The sequence below is a fragment of the Balearica regulorum genome, chromosome 2 (genome assembly GCF_011004875.1).
Source record: "Balearica regulorum gibbericeps isolate bBalReg1 chromosome 2, bBalReg1.pri, whole genome shotgun sequence".
Taxonomy (NCBI): Eukaryota; Metazoa; Chordata; class Aves; order Gruiformes; family Gruidae; genus Balearica; species Balearica regulorum.
In genome coordinates this window covers 113,376,547-113,402,787 of record NC_046185.1, presented here as the reverse complement: position 1 = coordinate 113,402,787, position 26,241 = coordinate 113,376,547, and the positions used below count along the sequence as shown (strand labels likewise).

Genomic DNA, 26,241 nt, shown 5'->3' with positions numbered 1-26,241 from the left:
ATTCGTTAGGTAAAATTACGTGATGATCTAAAGTGGATTACAGCTTATGAAAAAGAGCAAAGAATCCCAACAATTCCTACCAGTCTGACCTAGAAGAAAATTCTTTTCTGAGGTCAAATACTATGAAAAGTTAATCCTGACACATAACATAACCAGACATAACGATACCAACACTTTTCAAATAACAGCCTCATTCACTATAGTTGCTGTGACTAATCACCAACGATCCAGAAGAAGAAATTAAGAAGAAGAGTTTAAAAAAAAAAAAAAGTCTTTCCCACAAAATGCAGCTGTTAGTGAGCAGTGACAGCAATTAATTATCATTATTCAGTCTGGATCATTGCAGTTGCTTTCCTTTCATGTTGCTGAAGTCTCTGAGCTCTTTGGTTTTTGGAGTACACTCATATTTTTGAGTGCAGAAAGACTCTCACTGCTGATTAGGGTGAGATTAAGACTTCTAGCCCCACCTCACACTTGGAGAAATGTCTTTCTACACATCTTAGGGATACTTACAAGAGCTGCCTTCATCTTCTCCTGGAATGCCTTTTCTTGGGCCTGTAATCTGTCATGTAGCTCCTGATCTTTGGTAGCCATTTCTTTTTTATGGAATTTTTCCAGTTCAGCAACACGTTCCTCTGAAGACTTCTGTGAATCAAAGTCAGAAAAAACTAATTTAAAAATATTAAATAACAAAACATTTTGTATTATTTCTTAATAAGAAAAGCAGTGCAACAGAGAGAGGAAACCACAACCATCTCTTTGCTCCCTCTGAATAAGTAACAATTACTGGGAGTGCTTAATATTAAGCCCTGACAGTTCTTATTTTCAAGTTTGAAGTTACCCATCTTCCTTCTCAAGTCTTTCACAGTTCTACTACAAGAAACACTGCATTTTCTAAAGACTCTTCTACCAAGGTGAACTTAGCATTTTCAATTTTAGTTCAAATGTGATAATAAATTGGAAAAGGAACTTCTGTCTGCAGCTTTCCCTGTATTCTTATTTCATGATCCAGAGAGTCAAGTGGTGATACTCTATGTAGGCAGCTACCTACAACCTACATATGCGCTTTATTTAAGAATAATGTAATGCAAGTCAGTCATCTCCCTAAATCATCAGTGTCTTCACTTAGAAAAACTAAGAACGTAACAAATGTCAGCACAAGAACTGCAATTTAAAGGTGTCCAAATTTACAGCTTTTAAAGGCATGTGCAGTACTCCTGCAGTTCCTACCTGAACACACCAGAGGAAGCAAATTTTAGCAATTCTTAACTAGCAAACAGTTTGGCAACAAGTTCTTAAACGTTGACACATACTGGGCTAGGATAATCATTAAAAGTACTTAGTATTAAAACCCAAAATCCTGGTGGAGATGTGTGATCTGACTGCCATTAATTTTTTCTTCTTGACTCCCTTCAAGTGTACTTCTAGTCAGTATTTTATTAAATACTGTGAAACAAAGAGTAATACTGTTCATTTTTCCATGCCTCTAAACACACTGATTTTAAAGAAAAAATCTGTATAGGGAGTTTTCCATTTTGTTTTACATAAATCTATAAATAAATAATCCTAGAAATTAATTTTTACAGAATTTGTTACATAGCAAAAAAATTATAACAAAGTTCTGATATACGAATGTATTTTACAACTATAGTTTAATTGTAATTGAATGATTAGATTAAAAGCCAATAATACAGGGTGAGTTTCAGCTTTTACCTTCATAATCTCAACCACCTCTTGTTTCACTCTGGTTAACTCCCGTTGAAGATTTACCCTCTCTTCCTCACTTGCCTTTTCTACTGCTTTGATTTTTTCATCCATTTCTGCCTGCAATTTTTTCCGGGCTTCCTCTGTCTTTTGGGCAATACTCAGAGCCCTCTCAAGCTCTTCAAAAGCTGCAAAAAAAAAAAAGTGTATGATAGTCAAGAAATACCTATGTCCCTTGACAGAAGAACAGACTTCTCAGTAACTGTAAGTTACCCAAGTAACAGAAGAATGTACCTAGGAATCCATCAAGAATTCACATGGGTTTATTATCTAGAAAGGAAAGAGAACTGACAAATAGCTGTGAATGCCTTCCAATACATTTTGTAGCTTCTTTTTCTTTCCCTAAAACCACCATAAAATACATAAACCATATAAATAAACCTACGGTTCCTCTTCTGGCTGTAAGTGCTGAATAACTTTGAAGAAGAAGAAAAAAGATGCATGACAAAAGGGCAATTCACCAGTTGTTCTTCCACTAAAACAAGCAGATGGAAGCATAAACCAGGAATGATTGCTATTTAAGTCAGTTTTTACTGAATCAAGGAAGAGTTCTTCTTGAATAGAACGCTGAAGTACAATACCAGGCACTTTAGTTTTTAAGAGTTGTTCACTTCAAACTGTACAACCTAGGTAATCCCTAAACTGTGGCTTTAGTGTAGTCCATAATTTCATATTTCATTATTTACTTTTAATGTAACTACTATCCGCAATTCAGAGACACTGAAAAAATGCTTGTGTGTTATGAAAACCATCCTGTGCTTCTAACCTTCACAAATAAAATGTAAGAAAAAAGGATTAAGATTCGCTCCTAGAAAACTAGAACATCTATAAGATGTTTCAAAAGAACACTCAAGCTGCAGTGATGAGATTCACTTACATATGCATAAGATGCACACGTCTGCTGAAATACATTTTAATTTACAAATCGGAAGCAATAATTCCACAGCTTCTTCCCATGCTAAGGAGAAGTATTCTAACATACTTTATTCACTTCATAGATGATAATTTAGATATAAAAAGAAAGCAAATTAATTCCTGTGTTGTGAGCTGGTTTATTTATTATTATTCAATACCAGCATCAGAGTTCCTCACTGAAACTGATGGCAAAATCTATACAGAATTACACAAGACTAGAATTTGATCACTATTAGGGAAATCTCTTTTCCTGAATAGATCGTGAATGTGGAAAACCCCTGCTGCATACGAAAGGAAAATTGAGTCACAGAACAGTCTATTATATGGTTAAATTTTTAGCATAAAGGAACTTTGGCAAAACACCTCTGTAAAATTCAAAATCACAGTGCCAATATCAAGACTGTAATTTATCAGAGCACAAAAACCCTAAAAGTATACTATTCTACTATACCCTGGACTACTTGGATACTATTCTGGGAGAAGACAGAACAAAGTAATTTTTAAAGTGTTATTTAGTATGCTAAGCTTTCCTCCACTTAGTTCTATCCCCCCAAAAAATCATAATAGACACATATATCTCTAGTCTCCTTGATTCACTTACTTAGTGATTCATTACTTAGTAGGCATTCACAGCAAATCTTGTAATCCTTGTTTTTTTTAAACTATCTTTAATAACATTCAGGCATGAGTCTGAGAAGTGAATAATAATTTCCATTCCACATCTTCTGATAACATTCAAAACTGAAGCTTTTAACCACAATCTATACTTCTGAGGCAATGCTGCAAATAGGTTTTCAAGTAATATAACCCATAAAATTGCATTCACTCAAATTCTGACCTTTCCAGAATTTTCTTCTGTTTTCTGGAGGAAGCTTTTCTCTTACTACTCACAGCAACAATCATGTTTTAGGGCAAAACAGGATTGTTATTGATCCTGGCAATACCGAAGTATTTTTCACTCCTGGTTCTACTTAAATAATAAATACTAAAACTCAATACAAAAAAGTAAGAGCACTAGAGATTATTTCAAACAGCAAAACAGTCTAAAACATAATGTGAGCATGCACAAGGCTTACAGCTCCTTACTTTTCAAGCACAGTTCTTTACAGTCTCCATCAAGGTATTTGCCACCTGGGACCTATAGGACTCAAGTCCTTCCCCCTCGCCACCCCAGGCACAACTCAGTTTTGAACTCAGCCTGTGCAAGTACATTTGGAGAACGTCATCGACTTCCCTGATGCTCCTCTCAGCCCTAACAAAAACACACACAGCCAGCAAAACTGTCCAAGTCTTCAGTCCATGCTTCAGTATTACAGCATCATAAATGGTTTTTCATATAATCATAGAATGGTTAGGGTTGGAAGGGACCTCAAAGATCATCTAGTTCCAACCCCCTTGCCATGGGCAGGGACACCCTCCACTAGACCAGGTTGCCCAAAGCCCCATCCAACCTGGCCTTGAACACTTCCAGGGAGGGGGCATCCACAACCTCTCCGGGCAGCCTGTTCCAGTGCCTCACCACCCTCACAGTAAAGAATTTCTTTCTAATGTCTAATCTAAATTGACCCTCCTTCAGCTTAAACCCATTACCCCTTGTCCTATCTCCACACTCCCTCATAAACAGTCCCTCACCATCTTTCCTGTAGGCCCCCTTCAGATACTGGAAGGCCGCAATTAGATCTCCCTGGAGCCACCTTTTCTCCAGGCTGAACAACCCCAACTCTCTCAGCCTGTCCTCATAGGAGAGGTGCTCCAGCCCTCTGATCAGCTTCATGGCCCTCCTCTGGACTCGCTCTCCAACAGCTCCATATCTCTCCTGTCCTGGGGCCCCCAGAGCTGGACGCAGTACTCCAGGTGGGGTCTCACGAGAGCGGAGTAGAGGGGCAGAATCACCTCCCTCGACCTGCTGGTCACGCCTCTTTTGATGCAGCCCAGGACACGGTTGGCTTTCTGGGCTGCAAGCACACACTACCAGCTCATGTTGAGCTTCTCATCCACCAACACCCCAAGTCCTTCTCCTCGGGGCTGCTTTCAATCCATTCCTCACCCAGCATATAGCTGTGCTTAGGATTGCGCCGACCCACATGCAAGACCTTGCACTTGGCCTTGTTGAACTTCATGCAGTTTGCACAGGCCCACCTCTCTAGCCTGTCAAGGTCCCTCTGGATGGCATCCCTTCCCTCCAGCATGTCAACCACACCACACAGCTTGGTGTCGTCGGCAAACTTGCTGAGGGTGCACTCGATCCCACTGTCCATGTCGCCGACAAAGATGTTGAACAGTGCCTGCCCCAGTACCGACCCCTGAGGAACACCACTCGTCACCGTTCTCCACTTGGACATTGAACCGTTGACCACAACTCTTTGAGTGCAACAAAACAACAAAAACTAACCCTACAGACCTTTGCAAAGTATAGTTTGAAAAAAAAGCCTGTAAGTAAAAGATTAAATTATTTCACTTTTCCACACACGTTTTCTTGTTCTGAGCAACATATACCTTATTTTCATTTGGGAAACCTGTTACTTCTGCAAAAGGAAAGAGAATGCATTTGCCATAGTCCATAAATCTGCCAAGAAGAATATCCAGGTTCACACTAGGATTGACTACTGCTATGTAACAGCTGAGCAACATGCAGTATGACAGCTGCATCACTGTAATCGCAAGCAGGATGCTAATATAAAAGCTAGATAAAAGCTGATGGATAAAACATCAAGGAGGTATGAAAGCACAAAGAAGCAACACTTCACAGAAACACACTTAGCTCTCTAAAAGTTAAATTATATGCATCTCAGGCACTTTTAGCGCTTCAGCAAAACAGAACATTTTTATCTGAAGTAGTTAATTCTAGTGTAGCATGACACAACCGAGTTTCAAACCAGCAGAGGGCTAAACTGTCATCAACTAGACAGAACACGGTCTAAATTATTATTTTTTATCTATGGGAGATTTTAATTTTACTATAGATAAAAGCCTGGAATAACAGTCTGTGCTTTTATCCAAATATACCTATTCTGAATGCAAAGAGTAAAGGCACTGCCCGCGTTCTTCCCCAACCAGCAGAGCTACTATTGAGGGAAGATCTTCTAACTCAGGTACTGGTGAAATGAAGTCCCACAAAGACACAGCGGCAAATCAGAAACAGTAGCAAGCACACCAATGGGGTGTCAGGCGAGTCCTGCAAAATCCCATTCATGTGATCGAGCCAGACAAATCGGAAACCTTCCTGTGCAGTATATAAATTACACAAAAAGAGCCTGAGCAGAGTTTAAGAAGTACAAGGTTGAAAAACTTGTTTTTATAAAACACGTGCTAAAGAGTTGACTGCTTTACATATACTAATCCAAAGTACCAGTCTCAGTTCCTTTTGCCAGTCCATACTGGAAAGACTTCTTGCTTACTCTCCTGGCACTGCAGATGTGTTATCTTCAACTATAGTGCCATCTACTGCTGAAAATTGCAAAGAAAGCACTAAATGGGATGGCAAAGGAGGGATTTACATGTTTTCTTATTAAGGGCTGAGAGCAGGCATCTTGTCAAAAGTTTGAGAAACTTTGTTTCATTTCGTATAATTGATTTGTGCATCTAGGCACGATTTTAAATGCGCAGTCCAAGCTTCTTGTTTCTCTGTAGAAAGGTGCAAAGCAAACATTAATTAAATTTGCAAAAGAAATGTCACCTACAAAGAATGGCGAAGTAAAGCAGAATGAATCTGCTTTCTAAAGACTTTTTTGTTTGTTTACTGTAGAGAATATAAGTCAATAATCTGCATCCTGAGAAGTCAGAAAGGACTTATGCCAAGTAGTCTCAGGAGAAACAAACTTCAGTTTACCAGTAAATTTACAAATACTATAAATAGTTTGGTGAAGTAGAACATAAATAATCTATGTACATTGCAAAGCATTAAAAAAATAATCCAAAAAACAGTTGCAATTACTTCAAGTAAAAGTGCCTGAGAAGCACAGAATTTACATTTTAGAGCCCAGTTTAAGCACCCAATGTGTGATGTAAGAAAAAAGAGCCCTTACCCCAGTCCTGTTCATACAAGGCTTGGGAAAGGCACCATGATTCACTTATTGGCATGTGTGGATGCACAAAAACAAGATGCTCTGTGAGATTTCAACATAATGTACCTCTAACTACAAAAAAAAAATGAACTTCAACTGGGGAGACCAAGTTACAGTTTACACAACACGCACAAAATAAGCATACATATCTTTTCACTATTTCAGTACACAAAAATGCATTAACATTAAATCAAACACTAGAGCATTTCACTATAGTCACTGAATTACAAAGAAAAAAGCCAGACACGTAACTCTAGCCAAGTTAAAAACATTAAGTGGAAAAATATACCACTTTTTAGCCTATAATGTAGCACTATGAAAGTAAATTCCAAGTGTGAGTGCATTATGCTTATCCTTATTTTGCCATAACATAAATGAAATTAGTATTTCTACAAATACAATATTCCATGAAGTCAATGCTTCACTAAATCATGATATAGAAAAAGAGAAGTCTAGAATTTAAAGTAATCCCACATTAACAATCCAAGAAACAGAACTTTAAACATGTTGACCTCAAAACATGAAACCGCCAAATTCTTAAAACTGGTACAACTCAAAGATTGTGATCTAGAAGTAATTTCAGGCTCTCCCAACATTGATGGTGGTTTTCTCAAATGTCTGAACAATTTAGTTCAACTGTATTGAACTACACTTCCACTGTACGTCACAACATTTGTGAAATGCATAGAGCCAAGGAAGTAATAAGAGAACCTAACAAAGGTCATCTTACAATTTTGCCTCTCTTAGAGGCAGTATTAAGTAATTTTCCAAGGTTTCCAACATTTATATAAGCATGCTTAACAGAGTACAAAAATAAATGTACTCAAAAGTAAAGTGGATGCTTATGCACCATAAAAGTTACCAGAAGTACTTTAAAATTTTATTTAAAAGAGAGCATTTTTAACACACAAATCTCTCTCTAGAGGAGTGCAGTGTACTCAACACATTATTCATAAGTTAAATTACTTGTTTTCCAGGTATCCAGAGCATCATATCTAACCCATTTTCAGCTTCTGGCTACACAAACCTGAGGAAACTACTGTATTAACCAGAGCATGTAGATATTAGTTCATAATTAAGAGGTTTCTACTGCTTTAAAAAAAAAAAATGCTGTGTTTCAAACAACTATGACAATAACTTTGTATCTACAGAAGTATTAAAATATTCTTCAGTTTGTTTTTTTTTCATCATGAAGAAAAGCTTCCTAGTCTCCAAGAACTGAACAAAATCCAACTTTAGCAGGACTGACTTCTGAAATATGAATTTCCAGAGCTAAAGAAACACATACAACCTGAAAGGGTAGGCACCTAATCAAAATGTTTCCTACTTTCACAAGATGGATGTTCAAGCTGCTTTTCCGTATCACAGCAGAACGATCTACCCAAACTAGTGTTTCAAATTGAAAGTTCTGAACTAAATCTACATAGATTTAAAATAAACTGCTATGAACTGTATTGTTTGAACTTCTCGTAGCTTTTTAGAGAAAGAAAATATGCATAATGCTTTATGCAAACTAACCACACTTGAGCTTTTGCCAAAAGTGTGAACTCCTTTAGATGCCTGTGAGAGCAAACTAAATTCTTCTAAAAGAATTTTGATAGATATAGTGCAAAACAATTTCACTGTTTAAAAAACAAAGGTGGGGTGGATTGACCTTTTAACTTAGTTTCAAATAAAAGGGGAACTGCAAGCACACCTAATAAATGTTACCTAATTTCCATCAAAAGCAAACTACATGTAATAGTTACATAACTGCTAGGTTCCAAGCCTGAAGTGAATGGAATCCTTACTGCTGTTTCACTAAAAGGAAATGCTTCCACCTTGATTATTGAAATAAAATGCTTATTGTGGTTGTAATACATCCTCTTGTTTCTACTTCTTCCCAAACTCTTATACACTCACTGCTATGTTTTCTATGTAAAATACTGATGGCATTATATTGATAATTTATAGATAGTTACAAGTTTTCCTCCTGAAGTTATACCAGTGGAAAACTCTATCATTCTCCTGCAAACAGGAAAGTACAGCTGCCTTCAGCAGTTTCCTTCCTAACTCCAGTTGAATTGGTAACAGACACAAATCAGTCAAAAATGTCCCTAAGCTCTGCTGACCAGAAGTGAAGTTAGTAATGGCACTAGCAGGGGTGATATGTAGAACATCAGGAAAGAGAGCATCTCTTAATATCTATTCCAAACAACAACTGATGAAAGAGTGCAAGAAGACCACGCTGAAGCTTTCTCACGTTTAAATGTGAAAGCTAGTCATCTCCAGAATTTCTTACCAGCTCTTTCAGATTTTTCTTTCTGTTCTTTTAATTCCTCGCCTTTTGTAGTTACTTGTTTGATCCGAGCACGCAGTTGGGCTATCTCCTCCTCCTTCATTTCCAAAGTCTCATGCATTTGTCGCTTTGTCTCTGCAATTACCATGCCCTATGGAAAAGGTCCTTGTGATAAAAAGCTAGCAAATAAATAAAACATATAGCTAAAACAATTTCAAGCCAGGATGCATCCTTGTCAGGAATAAACTTTAGTCTATTACTACAAGACCAGAGATCATGGTATTTTTCTATGTCAGAAAACAGAAAATGCTAACAAAAAGGAGGTAAGAATAGGAATTATTTTGAAGAGTAGCCAAAATTTATCTAGTGGTGAAAAGAACTCCTCCAGCAACTAAGGACCATCAGAAAAATTTCTCCTTCTGGTAGAGATACTTTTCTTTGAAATATGCACTCTGTAAACGAATTAAAACTAAAAGCATTGTAGTGTGTGTGCTTCTCCTTAGATAACATGCACATATAATAAGTGTTAATGATGTTGCTTATTACACCACCAGAAGTTACTCCAAGTACCAAGACTGTGATAAAAAAAAACAACTTTAAGGAATAAAAAACTGAGAAAGTCTTCATATTCCTAAGGAGTTACAGTTACTTTTCCTTCATTGATCATTTTTTAATTCATTTACATAGTATCTCATCTTCATTAATGTTTGGTTTGGTTGTTTTTTTTGTTTTGGGGTGGGTTTTTTTGGTTGGTTGATTTGGGGGTTTTTTGATGGGGGGTTTTTTTTTGTTTGTTTTTAAAGCTGGCATTGAGGAGTGTATTCAACATGCTTGCTCCATCCTAGATAACATCATCTTGCAGTATTAAGTATAACCTAACAGACAAATACCCTAAAGTATCTATACAATAAAATTTTCAGGTACCTTAAATGATTTGCTCATTAAAATATAAACTAAACCACGTCAGACAACTAAGAACAGCTTCTAATACCAAGAAGCCAGATATTCTGAGTTCTAAACAATCTTCTTCAAAAATTACACAAAAGTTTAAAAAAAGTTTTTTGTTTACCTTGTCTTGTTCTAGCTGCTCAATCAAATTTTTTGCATCACGCAGCTGTGTAATCAGTTTAGTCTTCTCAGCCATGTGAAGGTCCTAAAAAAAAAAAAAAGACCCCAACCACAGTTTAAAGCACTGCCATCTGTAAGAAAATACCTTCTTCTGACAAACAGCTTCAGTTTGGCTCTTACCCTGGACTATGCCTTGGAGGAAGAGCACAGAACAGGGAAATTAAAGCAGGCAGCTTTAAATTACTTTTAAATCTCCCAGTGCTAGGCTGCCTCATGGCTTCCATATTAATTCAGATATCTGGAGGCTTTGTTACAGCCTCCATAGTTCTCACATGGATGTCAGAGCTGCTACAGCAAAATGGTCAGTAAAAAGGTGTCTAAGGCACCTGCTCTATTACCTGCATATCGGTTTACAAGAGGATCTCAGCAATGAAACATAATTGCTCATTACTGGCCTTGTTCTGGAAAAGGTCCTTAAAATACTCAAGTCTTTCAGAGCTCTTTCAAACTGAGACCAACACAGAGAAGAGAATCTGATCTCCAGAACTGAAGTTGAGTACAGCTATACTTCTCATATTTTCATGTTTCCATTACCATCAGCCACATTACTTTTATTCCACACTTGGCATTAATGGCATTAAAAAGAAAATTGAACAAAATATTGATTTGGCTTTGGGACTGCACTTATGTTACCTTCACTATATTGTGCTCTCTACTGTCCTGCCTTTCTGTGCTTTCTGTTCATTTACGTAACTCATGCCTCTTCCACTATGTCTTAACAGTTTAGCTCTGCTCCACTTTTCTCACTTCCTGGCTTCTGTGCTAAGAGTCTTTTCCTCACCCCAGCTTCCCACAGCTACTTTATTTCTGATACCATTTTGATGGTTATTCTTTACAGCTTTTTGAGTAATTGCTCAATGTGTTCATTCCAGGTGGGTTTTGCACCTTTAACTCAAAAAAAAAAATAAAAATACAGGGACAGTTTGTTTAATGGTCTGCCCTATTAATAAATCTTAGAAATACTGGAGTTCTTACTGTGTTTTAGTAGCTACCCATAAAGAGCATTTTCTATACCTTCATTTTCTCCAGTTCCTGAAGCCTCTCTTCTAATTGTTCTTGAAGTGCCTCTTTCTCGTTGGTTAACTGGGCACAGCGCTCCTTATGTGACCGAATCATCTCCTTACAACGTTGCAGCAAATTCTCCTGGCGCTTCACCCTCTGATTAAGAGTTTCCAATGTTTTAACAGAATCTTCATTACCCTCTACAAGACAACATACCAACAATATCATATGCACACTGTTTCCAAAACGTAGATCTGCATTCATCATTCACGTTGTGGGCAACTCACAGGTCTCTAAAGAAAGTTGTGCAAAGTCTGCAAAACTTCCTAGTGACTACTGTATCTGCCAGAAACATGCCACACATACACAGAATAGTAAATACAGTCTTTTACCCCAAATTAATTTACAAAACCCCAGTTACTATACAAGCTTCAAAAACATACTATTATTCAACAAGGTTTTCTACGCAATTAAAAAGTCATCATGATTTATAAACCTGCCCGCTGCTACTAACAGAATCATCACAAGCAGGAAAAAAAAAACACAAAGCAAATGAAATCACGTTTCTCAAGTGCCAAGCACACAGATTCCTGCTTTCCCAGGCCTGAGTATGATGTTAATTCTAATATATCCAGGTTGCCAATACTACATTCGTCAGGATAAAGGCCACGTTTAGCATCTTTCCAAGCTGTACTCCTCTCTGTATAGCTAGCACATTGCCTAGTATTTCACTGTGTGTTCTGCTCTGATGCTCTGGAGGCTGTAAGAGCACTTGGCATGAAAATAGGATCAGACAAATTCAGACGTTCAGTTCGCAACCGTAAGTCTTACACACTATTGTCCCAAAACAGACTCCAGCACAGGAAACATCTTGAACCCTGATTCTCAGGGACTGGATACTTACTAAGCACTACAAAAGACATGACGCTGGGTAAGAAAATCTCTGATCTAACCAACCCTTCATATCATCCTAACATACAAAAATCATGGCAGATGCTGAACAAAGATCATTTCAAGATGCGTGTTCACCGCTGTCAGAAGCCTATCCTTTATGAAAGATACCAAGGAATTACACTTTCATTATATACATTACATATCAGCATTATAATGTCCCTCGCTCAGTAATCAAATATACACAATACTGGGAGTCCCATAACTCAAATAACCTCCTGATGTGAGAAACAATTAGATTATTCAATAGTCTGAATATTAAAATTGATCTTTGCTTTTAGTTTTTCCTGAGAAAGAAAGAAAACAAAACAGAAGAAAAAAAAGAAAGACAAAGGAAAAAAGAAAAAGAAAAAAAGAAAGAGATAGACTGGCAACTGGTCTCTCAACTCCAGGGATAGGTCCTTGCTTATGGGGGGCAGAATCTCTTAATAATGGTAAGTGGGGACAGTAACAAACTGTACTGGCAAAAGCAATAATTACAATACTGTCATCATTGACAAAGGCGAGATGTATCAGATTTGAATTCTTATGAAAATTTAGTAGCTTAGAAGGGTTATCCTGTCCTCTAGCTGCCACACTGTTTTCAAAACAATTGTCTCCTAGAAAATATATCCTTACTATGACATGTTCAGCCCTAAGTATTGTTACTCCATCATAAATAGCAGGAGGCTCATTCCCCAAAATTCAAGATCTCTTGAAAAAGCCACAATACCTACCATTGCTTCCTGGTTCCACAGTATTTTCTGTACTGATTCCTTCTGTTGGACTTTGAGCTTGTGGTTCAGATTGGATATTTGGATCAGGCAATTCAGTGCTTATCTGACCATTCTGTAACCTCTGTTTCAGCAATGATACCTGAACAAAATGTTCTTTTTGTTAATACAACCAAGGATTCTAAGTAGATCATGTTTTCATATTCAAAACTGGAAGAGTTAAAAATTGGTATCAGCAAGCAGAAAAAGCAAAAATCTGTCTGAATTTTTTTAGTATTTTTAAAATTAGAATTATGTTTCCAATTAACAAAAATAGTACCATTATGAGTGGAGAAACAAAGACCAATTAAGCAAAACACAAACTTTGCCAAAGCAATTTTAGCTCAGACATCTGCTAATGTTATGTTCTTGATTACAAAGGTATTTAAGTGCAGATCAAACAATCATATTTAATGAGTGAGATTTTACAAAGGTATCCTCTCCCACAAAGATGCACTTAATTTCTAGATAATCATAAGTTCTCAAGAAGCTTTACAACATTGCAGCAATTATAATAAAATATGGACATGCATTATAGGAAATACATATTTTTAAAAAAAAAAAAAGTAGGAAGAGCAGTTTTAAAGAACATCTGTTGGGTAAGGTATCTTACTTGCGTTTGCAGGACACTGATAAGTTGATCCTTTTCTTCTAAGGAAGCATCAAATTCCTCTTGGAGATGTTTCTTAGCTTGTTGATCCATCTGGAGCTCCTGAGAATCATAAATAAACGTGTCTCAAATGAAAACTGACATGTGAATTTAAAAGGCTTATCAAAACATTATGATAGAATATTAAAAATACCTCTTTGCAGTTGCAACCCCAGAATACAACCATAAAGTGGGTATTTCTTTTACTATATAAAGTTCCACACAACATCCCATTATAATATCAGCATTAAACCAGTAAGAGTCTAGATTTTATGCAAAATTACCAAGGATTCTCTCTTCCTAAAAATAAATTTGTGTAAGGATCACTTCAAGCCTGCTCCTGAAAACCATTTTCCATGCACACATTTCTCCTGGAAGTTAAAGACTGCACTTTGGTAAACAAGATTCTTCTTTTAGCCACTAAATTAAGTCAACATAAACAGTAGAAATGTAAATTTCTCTTATGCTCATTCAATATGTTAGCATTCTAATATGACAAATGCCATTTCTAAGAGCAGAAAGTTGGCTTTTTTAATTCTCAAACGCTTGTCAAATGAGAAAGCCAGAGAATGCCAAAGAACTTAAATATGTGGCCTTACTTCCCACTTACTTGCATTCATTTGGCTGAACACCTTTAGAAACTTGTAGATGTTGCTTAAGTGCATCATTAGGATCTACATAATCTTGTAAAATACTGCCTTAGGGAGGTTTATTTACTTCCTAGGCTTTCAAAGTTTAAATATTTTAATATCATTAAATAATTATTGTTCTAATAGAAAATAAATGTATTTATAGTTAAATTAATTCACATCTGCTTATTGAATCAGAACCATACACATTTCATGCATGCACTGTAAATAATTTCCCAAACTTGTACTTTATTTTTTTTATTAATATATGTACTTCATGCATATATAACTTCCCAGTGATTCACCCCAGTAAACTAATGCTTCTGTGACCATTATTCTACAAATACCGCTTGTATAAAAGCAAGTGCCACTCATAAACATGTGTTCTGATAGCCAGGCAAAGATAGAGGATGATAGAGAAAGAAAGGATGAAAAAGCAAAGAGACAAAACACAGGGCAATGGATGCTTCCTGCGTTGCTTTCCTCCAACTCCGAATCTTGCTTTTATACTCTCTTGCTGCTTATCCCTTACCTCCAACAGTGAATCCTAGCTGCCATGGCTGAGCCTGATACCAGCTTTGAGAACCACAGCTGCGCGAGCTGAGCCTGCCCAGCCACACACAGGCAGGACTGTGCTAGAAGGCATCACTGGGAAAACTATTCCTCTCTCGTCCCATGTAACTACATCCACTTTTTAACGCTGCATTACCTCAGGATCACACTTCTGCCTCGTGCTTCTGAGCTTTAGAAGCAGCTCCTTCAAAGCAAAGCAGCTCAGTGCAAGAACAAGTGCCAAAGAGATTTACTGAAACCAACACAGAAATAGTCCTCCTCAGATCGCAAAGTCTCTTCTGATCTTTGTCTGAGAAGGATAACACTGAAGACTGCTTGAAGACTGCTGTTGAGGAATTACTCTTAACAGGAAAAAACTAAGGTAAGCAAAAAGGCAGGGGGCTATTTCACACTGTCAACTTGGTCTCAAAAGAGACTTAGTTTATTCTTGCATGGCCCTCAGAAGAAACTGATTCAACATATTTATGGGGAAAATGGACTGTATGATGAAGAAAAGTATTTTTAAAATGAATTTCTGATAACATATTATTACACCAATGAATGATCAGGGGGTTGGACTAGATGACCTCTAGAGGTCCCTTCCAACCCCTACCATTCTGTGAATCTATTTTGTACCATTTTAGCTTCCACAATGGAAACATACCATTTTATTTGTAATTTTTAAATCCATTTTATCTAATGCTATAACACTTGGGCTTCCAAAAGACCAAAAAACTACTTTCTGAGGTTTTACAATTAATAAAAAAGAATGTCAGTGTTAGATTTCAAGAAATCTTTAAATCTACAAGATTTATAAGAATAAAATTAAATTTTATGCCAAATATATATACAAATTTATATATACACACACAAATCAGAAATATATATATATAAAACATACATATATATGAATCAGAAAGACTATGACAGAAGAAGTGGGAAGAAAAAGTACACACACATCCAACCCTTTTTCATAATCAAAAGCCTTAACTCTGGTGTATCTATGCCTTCCAAACTTTACCAAGTACCAATGAGCTGGAAAACTAAACCTACTGGAGCATGCTGATATAGACTTAACATAGAATAAGCTTCTTTCATTTGACCTTGTAGTGAACTGGAAACAAAAAAAAAAAAACATTGGCAAGCCACTTCTGTCAGTAATGCTGTGGATTTTCCCCTCCTATGGGCTGACAGTTTAGCTTAGGACAGGGCGACAGCCCAGGTGCAGGCTCTGGCTTGGATGAGCACAGCACACCTAGTACTGGCCTGCTGTTCTCAGCTACTGGGGCAGAAGCAGCATGGATCTGAACCAAAACGCTACCCACGTGGCACACACAATTCACAGCCTGCTCACCTGGATCACACCCTGCATCGCTGAAGAAGAGCCCCTCGCAATTTGCCAGTGGCCTCCTTTGAAGTGACTAGCTGCCTGACTGGTCACACAGGGACAGTCTCTCGCAGGTGAGCATGAGCCTCGGGTACCTGCACGTCTGACGCTCAGTTGCCATCCCTCGCCCTGAAGGGACCAACCTAGGCCCCTGTCTGAGGGCAAGATGCCCAACTGCCTGGAGCTAATTTGCTTTCAGGCTAAGGTGGGACCTCGCCATGGTCTGATGGTTCTTCCAGTCTCCACACCAGGGCTGTTGCTCTGCACGGCACATGCCAAAAATAGGAGTGCAGCCACAGAGGAAGCCCGTGACTTTGAGTGAGCTGGTACCCAGCTCCCAAGCGAGGTAAGAGCATGGACAGAGAGGCCCTTGCACACCTGTCTCCGAACTTGATGCCACCCTGGCTCCTGGAGCAGTAAAAAGGCTCTACCTTCACATTCTGCTTCACCAGGGTTTGACAATGTGGCTTTTGTGAATTTGCCCTTTTAATTTGCTCTACCGGATAATTTGTACATGTCTTTTAATTATGTCCAATGTGTTTATTACCATTACCAAATACATTAGAACTTCTCCTTTTAATTTCACTATATCCTAAGGAGACAATAATCATAACACAACCTACCTGATTTTATGATTGAAATTAAACTATACTGAAAATCTATTAAAAATTGTAAATATTATAATTGAGATCAAGATGAGCCATTAAAATCTTTATTAAAGAGTGCCTATTGTATTTACCTAACATTAGTATTTCTCAATACTAGAAGAGCAACAAATTGCACAGGGACATCTACTGCTGGGCCCAACAATACTGTAAGAACCATACACATTTCTACCTATTTCACAATGAAAAGAAAAGCAGTTCAGGCAGTACGATAAACTGCTCTGTCTTAGAGTATGACAATAAGTTGCTGAAAGGGAAACAAGCCAATGAAAAGAAGTGGTAAAAAACCCTGCTGTGCAACAGAATATATTTTGTAAAGTGAACCAAAAAATCAAAAGTTAGGCAGAGAAAGATCTTACGTATGTGTGGTATAAAGCAAATAATCAATAAAAGAAATTACCTCTCTCAGTTCTCCAATTCTGCGAAGTGCTTTATCCTGACTTTGACTCAGAATGCCCTTAAAAAAAGGAAGAATAAACATCAGGTGTAATAAATGTAACTTTATATATAAAGTATAAATAAATTCATAGAATTGTATTTCAGCAGAAGAATTAATGATTTGTATTTCTCTTTCAAATCAAACTTGATGTGGAAGTATTAGCACAAACTGCCAACTGTGGCCTGGCAATCTACCACCTGAATTCAGCTGATGCAATAAAATACAATACAGTACAACAGCTTCAGTTATTTTGACAAAACAATATTATCTTGGCTTCCTTAGAAATCCCAGCTAAGAGAGTCTCTTGTTATACACACACATGCATATATATGCACAACATATTGTATAAACACACACACAATGCACTGAAAATTACATCTGTATTCATACTACATGTTACGATTCAGAAAAGCATTCAGGTAAGAGAAGATAAAAAGTAATGCTTACCTGTAGCTTCTTCTTCTCCCGCTGGATAACTTGATAAGCTGACACCAGCTAAAATACACAAATTGGGTATAATGATGATATTGCATCTGCTTATAGCTATGAAAATAACTTGCTCAGTTGTATCACTATCTGCATTTTCAAACTCTTCACTTGAAAAAGCTCTTCTTACAGAAACATACCTAAATTTTCCTCAATGTTTCCTTTTTCCATTTATAAAACATCCGCAACGTGTTAAAAAAAATAAAGCCTGTGTGACAAACAATGAGGTTACTCAGCATTCATGCAGTTTTCCCTCCACTAAAAAGACCTTTAACAACAACCATGCTTCAATACGGCCAGTCAAAAAACCAGCTGTATCAGAAAGTTACATCCCAAACAGCTACCCCACAGGGATGTACATTTGTAAGGGTACACACCCCAGAGAACTTAACTAAAATTAAATTTACAATGAGTATGCATTAAGAAAAAAAATACACTTACAAGTGTAGCAAAAAAGTCTGTGTAATACTGAATGCTCTCTTCCCATGTGCTTTGCATATACCCAGCAAAGAAAGACTGGAAGAGGACAATATTTCTCATTGTAAGCTGAGAAAAGAACTTAATGAGTATCTGCACAATTTAGTTTAATTAACAATTTGATCACAATTGCCTAAGCTGTCCAAAGCTGAAGTAGCATAACGGCACTTGGAACCAGAATGTTCCGTTTACAAATTATCTGAAAAATTAAAGGAAAACAAATCCAAAACACCAAAACCCAGAAATCTCTGAGTCAAAAGATAGTTAAAATTCTTGTTTAAAATAAATTAAGATTTTTCAGAATTCAAAATTACTTTTAATTTCAGTCATACTTATTTTGCACTTAAAACTAGAACTAGTACGGATGGTTTCCCTTACCAAATTTTTTGAGATGCTATCCTACTTGTATCCTACTTTAAACAAGAAAAATAAAGTTTTATCTATCTTTCTCATTATACGCTGAATCTACTTTCTTCCAAGCTGCAGCAAAACAATTTTTTTCCAAGTGATCTAAAGAAACTCACAAAACCAGAAAAAACCCCAAACCCAGGCCTTTTTGATAGAGAAAATTAAGACATGCTGGCCGGACTACACTAAAAAAACCAAGAAAATCCCAAAACAAACCTACAAACTGAAGAATTCTCATTTTGACAACACTATTTACATAGACTTTTAGAAAATATATCTTATTATACTAGCCAGAAGAGAAGGAAAAAATAATGGGAGACAATTCCTGAATTAATGGAAAACAACTGTTTTTTTCAGGCATATGCTGAATACTGTAATTGCCATATACATATTTTAGATTCCAGGGATTTTGACAGTAATAGCCTAAAGCCTGCATAGTAATTTTTGTATCTGAGGGCAGCAAACATCTAGAGAACTGTAAAAAACAATGCAAATAGTCAGTTTTAAATGCAAAACACATTCATACTTAAAAAAAAAAATATCCAATACCACCACTTGGAAAGCTTTACTTTTCCCAACAATTTGAAAAATGAGTAGCAAAACTACTCACATGATTGGTTTTCACTAAAATAGCAAAAGAAATAGTCCTTCAGTGAATTCCTTCCAGGGAATACCTGGAAATTATGGGGAGTAGAACTTCTTTATTGAAAACTAAATGCATGCTCATCACATGTACATGGAATATACAGTGTGTACTTCAAGAACAAGTTTCAGAAAAACAGCAAATTTGCTGTGATGCAAGTACAAGCCATGCTCACCTCTGTACTGAACTCCAGCCCTTGCTATCGGCTTTTAGTAGAAACCATCATAGGCTTAATTATGAGTAACTACTAATTAATCTCTATTGCTGATGACATGAATTTATTTACAAACAAGAGAAAAAAAGGATTTCCATATTTATTACCAGAAAAATATTGGCCTATCTAGGCCAAAAATAACTAGACTTACAACAAGAACTTAACTTCCATGTTAGCTGTAAATTGATCCGTTTGCTCCAAACAGGAAAACAAAAAGATTATCTGCTACTACAGTTATCTGTTAGCCTCATCTTTTTCCCCTCTCTGCCCTGGTACGTCAGTAATAACATTGCCTACCTCTGAGTATTTTCCCCTATAGTTGCCCAAACTGCGCTCCATTCTGCGCAGCCGCTGCAGCAACTGCTCTTTGCTGAGGCTGTCCATATTTCCTGGAGGCTCTTCTGTTTCACTTTCAATGTCAGAAGGTGGATCAAAGGTGGGACCAGATGCATCCAAGTCCAGTCGATTCAATGAGTCTCTTGAAGAAGTTCGTACCAGGGACTCCTTAGAAGAAGACCGGAACAGGGACTCTTTTACTGGGCTTCGAAACAAAGACTCCATGGAGGGAACTCGGAGCTGAAGCCTCTGGGCAAAAGACTGAGTGTCGTTTGGCTGCAAAAATTCAAAGGAAGTAATTACCTCTGCACTGCTTTTAGGCAGACAGACACACTAAAGCCCAGGAAACTGAGAGAGCTGACCTGGGCAAAGGAACAACTGTTGCCTAACACATGCATGACACCAAATAGCTACCACTCCCTTAGAAGAATAATCTCCTTGTGCAGAGAAATCAAGCATGCAAATACCAGATGTGGGCAATTTCAGATAGCAATTGAATCCAATAAACTACAGCTTCAATTTAAACTTCTAAAAGAAGGTATTTCTGTGTAACCCCTTTTAAAAAAGTGAAGAATATGTACCTAATAGTTGCACTTATTGTTGACCCAAATGTAAAAAAAAAGTGTGACTCACTTCTTGATGTATTAAACAGAAGACTGTATTTATCTCAAAGACACAATGATATTCTCCTATGATTAAGAGAACAAATTTATTGTGAAAGTCCTTGTATAATAGCTAGTTCTACCATGCTGTCTTAAACAGTCCTTTTATTTTAAATGGCTTTATGATTTTTACATAAAATGCAATTATTGATTTATGCAGCTAAAGTACCTGTGCTGTTCTAAAACAAAAGGTTCTGTGCTATGGTACCGCATACTGCTGGGGCTACAGAAGTGATTTGAAAGTATTACCACATCATGTTGCCCTCACAATCAAATGCTGGGACATACGTGTTAGGATCCACTGCTAACCCCACTCCAGCAAGCTTAACTTTTTCTGAGACATATTAAAGAATGACCTCCACCTTTATCACTAGCAACTTTTTTTTTTAAGCCTACCAGTTATTTTCCTTCAGCTAGAAATTAGCTTTCTAGCCATGCAATATGCCCTCTACTTTTGAAAGTGAATTTAATTCAGCGTATCCTGCGCTGGCTGTGTCCGTGAGCAACAAGCGCACCTTGACACAGGCAGCCTGCAGCACGCCGTCAGATACTGCTAACCTGCCCCTACAAAAAAAAGGCTCCACGCATCAGTGACAACACTTAATACCAACTAATGGGATTATACACAAACAAAACACCCTAGTACCCTGACAGACTAGTACTTGTCATCCCTACTCCCACATGAAGATGTATACTGGGCACTTAAGCCAACATAACGCAGAGACAACATGGCAGTAAATGAGGAAATAAACCCCCCACATCCTCCCCATACCTGCGGGGAAGCTGCTCCACTTCCGTTGTTCTCTGTGGATCTGGGAAGTGGTTGTTTAGTTAAGTTCTACAGGAGGAAAAACAATTGTTAGAAGGAATAGACAAGGACTGTAATTCACTGGTTCCCACAAATAGCATCTGTGCTTTTTCCTTGCCTGTGTTTTTAGTACTTTCTTTTGAATGTTTATTAAGATGTCTTCATGCAAACAAGCTAGTTTGTTAAATTCAAAACAGATTGCTGCAATATACAGAACTACAAAGCAGCTATGTGTGCATGGATTAGTATGAGACATCTGCAAATGCTGACATCTCCAATTAAATTATTCATAATGATTATTTATGTAACATTTATGCACAAATCAAAGAAACACCAAAAAGACAAAATGATAGCAGGAAAAATGTAATTGATGACCAGTAGTGTTTACAGCTGACGTGAGTAAGAGTGGAATCACACTGTCTGCTTAAGTACCTTGGGGGGGATGGGGGTGTGTGTGTATGTATGTATGTAAACTACCTGGAAAAATAAGTGCTGGCAACAAGCTGTTTAAGATTCCAAACCAGCACAGGAAGAAAATTTAGCAACACCTTGTGCAAAACTTCACACGTGCATACCTCTGCACTCCCAAAGAAAGAAAAACACCAAACAAGCCCATCAAAAAAACTCCAAAACCAACACAAGAGAAAACAATAGTTTTGGATTGGAGTTTTTTGTGTGGTTTTGTTTGTTGGTTTTTTGTTTTTGTTTTGTTTTAAACAGAAGTCAGACATTTCTGTTCCTAGGCTGTCTATCCTGCTTTTCCTATGTCCTGTGTTCAGGTGTTTTCTAACCTGTACAAATCCAGATGATTTTCTGGTGTTTAAACCAGGCCAAACTGAAGTAACAAAACATGCTAGAAACCATCTTGGACAATTTTTTTTCCAATAGAAGAAAAGCACTGAGACATATCGAACAAAGTATGAGGAATTCAGCTAAAAGCAGTGTAACTTTTAGTTTTTGATCAAGATGCACTCTGATAGTTATATGCAAGCTGTAAAATCTAAGGTGTATATACAACTAAAATATCAATCATAATCATCCATGTATCTGCTACATGATTACCCTCACAGCTTCTACTCTGTGTGGATACGCAGATAAGCATATATAAACATCAATGTAGAAGAGGAAGGACTCAGTGTAAAAGAGCTTCAGAAAGGTTTGACGTGGAGCAAAATGAAGGAAGTACAAAAATACCACAGAAGAAAGAGAAATCCAGACAGTTAAGGAAGCCAGAGAAATGAGCAGTCACCCAGATACAGACAAAGTGAAATGAGCAATAACCAGCCATACAAGAAGTCTGTTTGGATTTGGAAATTGCATTTCACCTGGCTTGAACAAAATCTGCACTGTGCTTCAAGAGCACTGTTCTGTTGTGGTGGATTTATTCCCTAGTGGATTAAGAGCTCTTACCAGGTTTTAAACTAAAGCACTCCTATGTTTTCTTCCCGGCTCCATTACCTGTTCTTTTTCATTTCCTAACTGGAAAGTTGATAAAAAGGGTAATCCAAATAAAAATTTATCTTCTGCTTTATAACTCACAGAGCATCTACTGTGCTAGTACTGGACTGACAGAGGAAGACAAATACTTCACCAAGAATTACAAACTAACTACAAACACTTCTTTCAAAAATCATATATTCTGATACCCACAAAAAGAATTAAAGGAATGGTTTGTACATCTAATTCATAAGTTTAAGTTAATAACACTTAAGATCTATTTAAAAACATAAGATAAGGAGATTTATTAAATCTAATAAGGTATTTATGAATATGAAAAACATGGATGCTGTTCTTTTCTGTGAAGATACCTAAAAAGCTGCCATTTAAGGATCTATGAAGATCCCTAAGAATGCCATTTCAAATCTAAACTGTCTCCACTTTTAAAATTTTCCCATTAATTTTGCTGACATCTTTGTACTCAATCTGTGTGGAAAAAAAAGTAAAACCTGTATTTGGGATTACACTTTCTATTGGCATAAATCATAAAAAGGATGCACTGATAAACTTTTATATAAAATGAGTACCACCAGAGGCATCTGGCTGCTGCAATTCTAAGTTACTGTGCTCTAGGGCAAAGGGTCATATTCTAATGTCCACACAGTGAAAGGTAAGCATGAATGGAAGTTGCTATATATAAGTACAGATTCAAGAGGCTTTGAAGAGCTTAAAAGCCCTAGCCTTTCATAAGCCTTAAGATATGTTTCAGCAAAACTAGAAGCACAGAGCACAGGCTGGCATTTTGATAGTCTTAAAACCAGCAGAGTTATGTCAGGGTTTCTGGAAAACATCAGAAGTCTTTCCTCCATGAACCCACAGAACATACGCAACTATCTCTCTATCCAAAGAGAGCTATACTTACAATCTCTAATTAAAAGGTTGCTTTTTGTTATTAAGATGTATAAACTAGAGCTCAGTTTTAACTGGAGCACATCAAGGCATTCTAGTGACACTTGTGCTTCCTTACTTCTCTATTTCTGAAATGCAAACTAATTCATCTCATTTATTTCTCAAATGTATAAATAGATTCATAAGCCTGAATAGTGAAAGCTTATATGTTTGCATTTAAAAACATTTTACTGTTCTCCCTCTTTCTCAGGTATTCCAAAATTGAATAAATCATGGAGGAAGGAAGGAGAGCTTAGTGCACATTTTCTTCCCTCATTTTCCTTTAATGTTTCTTTAAAAAGCCTCTCTGTCCAAGAATATTTGAACTGTTCCTTTATGCAACAAACCCCACATAGTTTAGTTAGTAAAGAGTTTATACTAACTTCACCTATGCCAAAAAATCCACAATTATAGTCACTTCCTGTGATGCTCACTCTCTTGGATCACACATCACTTGCACGCACACAGTTAAAATACTAGTCTGTTTTAGCAGAATTAATATGAATTTGTGTGTGTTAATGAAATTTTCCCTCTCCTGCATCTTTAGTTTACCTAGGTTTCCCATATGTCTATAATGGTGGGGTTTTTTAATATATATTTTTATATAATTGACCCTCCTCCTCCCTATAAACTTTTGCATTATGGTTTTCCAGTCCCCCAATTCTTACTGTGAAAGTACACCTCTTGAACTTTCAAAAAGTTCAGAAACAAAATCAGTTTTACAGGTAACATTATTAACACACATTGGTAACACATTAACATCAACTCTTACATTATAATTATTTGCTATATATGCAGTCTTGTATATAAATATGCAAGTCAGTGATTACTGTCACTAAAGTCTATACTAAAAGATAAAGACAACATTTTCGCATTCACAGAAATATGTTTTTTGAAATGCAACTGTACTAGGGATATTCTGTAGTGTGGTGAAAAACAGCCCACAACTGTTTACTGCTGTAAGTGTAGAAAAGCTTAAATAAATTCGCAGTGAAACTTTAAGTAATGATCACTGTACCTGGAATATAGTTTAAATACCCAGAACTGAAAAAAAAATTAATAAATCTAGTAACTCTTTCAAAACTACAGATTTCAGCACAGTCTGAATGTTCTCCTTGCTCCCCAGCAAAAAGCTCAATCTTGAGAACGCCATGAGTGGGCTAGTAATGAACCTGTGGTCTAAGGGCATGCTCTAAACAAGTGCAACCCTTTACAACAAATGAAGGCTTTCCACAAATCACCTTCTAATCATTGTTTCAGTCTAATCTTGCTTAGCTTGAGAGAGACAAGTCCAACATAACATAATGTGTTGTGCTATGTCCATCTGCTTATCAAATTTCTATCCTGTTACAGCTTGTCATTTCCAGTCTCTGTAAGAATGGTAAAAAAGCACTTGCTAAACTAGAAAAGCAAAGTAATCATAGAATCATAAAATCATAGAATGGTTAGGGTTGGAAGGGACCTCAAAGATCATCTAGTTCCCACCCCCCTGCCACGGGCAGAGACACTCACCACTAGACCAGGTTGCCCAAAGCCTCATCCAACCTGGCTTTGAACACTTCCAGGGATGGAGCCTCCACAACCTCTCAGGGCAACCTGTTCCAGTGCCTCACCACCCTCATAGAAAATAATTTCTTTCTAACATATAATCTAAATCTACCTTCTTTTAGTTTAAACCCATGACCCCTTGTCCTATCTCCACACTCCCTGATAAACAGTCCCTCACCATCTTTCCTGTAGGCCCCCTTTAGGTACTGGAAGGTCTCCCCAGAGCCTTCTCTTCTCCAGGCTGAACAATCCCACCTCTCTCAGCCTGTCCTCACAGGAGAGGTGCTCCAGCCCTCTGATCAACTTCGTGGCCCTCCTCTGGCCGCACTCCAACAAACAAGCCAGTTATCCCTGTAGTAACTTTTCTGACACCTCCTGCTTAAAACCCAAAAAGCCAGAAGGATCGTGAGGTCCCACTTTCACGGTCTGTATTTGTTCAGAAAATCAAGATCAAGACAGCTTTTGCCCTTCTGCTCCACGGGAGGTTTCTGTCCTCCCTGAGCTCGCCTTAGGATATCTGCGTTATGCTTTGACAGGTGTACTGCCCCAGTCAAACTCCCCACCTGCTGTTGTCCCCAGAGCAGGTCATGCCCAGCACGAGCCGGACGTTTGGTGCCAGAAGCAAGAGCCCCCCCTCAGGGCTCGCCCCCTTGCCTCACAGGGTAAGTGAAAAAATGATCAGAAACATGTGTTTTGAATCACTATGGACTTAGGAATGCCATCCCTCTGAAGCATGTGAAAGATGCCATCACAGTCCTGTGACGATAATGAGAATAATACAGCTTTGTATGTGCATATGTTAGAAGGTAGAAGGCTCCTTTCCTCCCTATGCCTGCTTCTTTTTCTCCACTCCTTGTTCTCTTCCCACTGAGCTTCTCCACTTGTATACTGTGAAAACAACATTTCCAGGCAAAGAAATGTATACTTAAAATAAAATCTGGTTATTCAAAAAAAGGCTATTTATCCTCACAATAATAGCTGCCAGGTTACCAACTAGAAGTAGCTGAATTTCAAGTCTCTACGTGAGATAATTATTTCCTGCTACCATTAGTAGTGAATGACATTGTGAGGTTTTCACTCTACGCAGCAAAAAGCATGT

The 26,241-nt window shown here is 37.4% G+C and overlaps 1 protein-coding gene across 7 annotated transcripts in view; it reads right to left on the bottom strand.

Annotated features, from left to right (window-relative positions):
• The window catches only part of GOLGA4 (golgin A4), a 76,131-nt gene that overhangs the window by 28,121 nt on the left and 21,769 nt on the right, over positions 1-26,241 (bottom strand). For 4 of the 7 annotated variants that reach the window (XM_075745387.1, XM_075745388.1, XM_075745389.1 and 1 more), the window contains 11 exons: positions 21,174-21,239; positions 19,701-20,015; positions 17,623-17,670; positions 17,137-17,193; positions 13,468-13,566; positions 12,819-12,957; positions 11,164-11,351; positions 10,091-10,174; positions 9,025-9,172; positions 1,714-1,892; positions 514-645 (listed from right to left, as the gene is read on the bottom strand). In XM_075745387.1, the coding sequence (XP_075601502.1) occupies positions 514-645; positions 1,714-1,892; positions 9,025-9,172; positions 10,091-10,174; positions 11,164-11,351; positions 12,819-12,957; positions 13,468-13,566; positions 17,137-17,193; positions 17,623-17,670; positions 19,701-20,015; positions 21,174-21,239 (1,455 nt within the window). Of the gene's footprint in view, positions 1-513; positions 646-1,713; positions 1,893-9,024; positions 9,201-10,090; positions 10,177-11,163; positions 11,352-12,818; positions 12,958-13,467; positions 13,567-17,136; positions 17,194-17,622; positions 17,671-19,700; positions 20,016-21,173; positions 21,240-26,241 lie in introns of those variants that run through there. The other 3 variants (XM_075745390.1, XM_075745392.1, XM_075745393.1) reach the window with 2 other exon arrangements.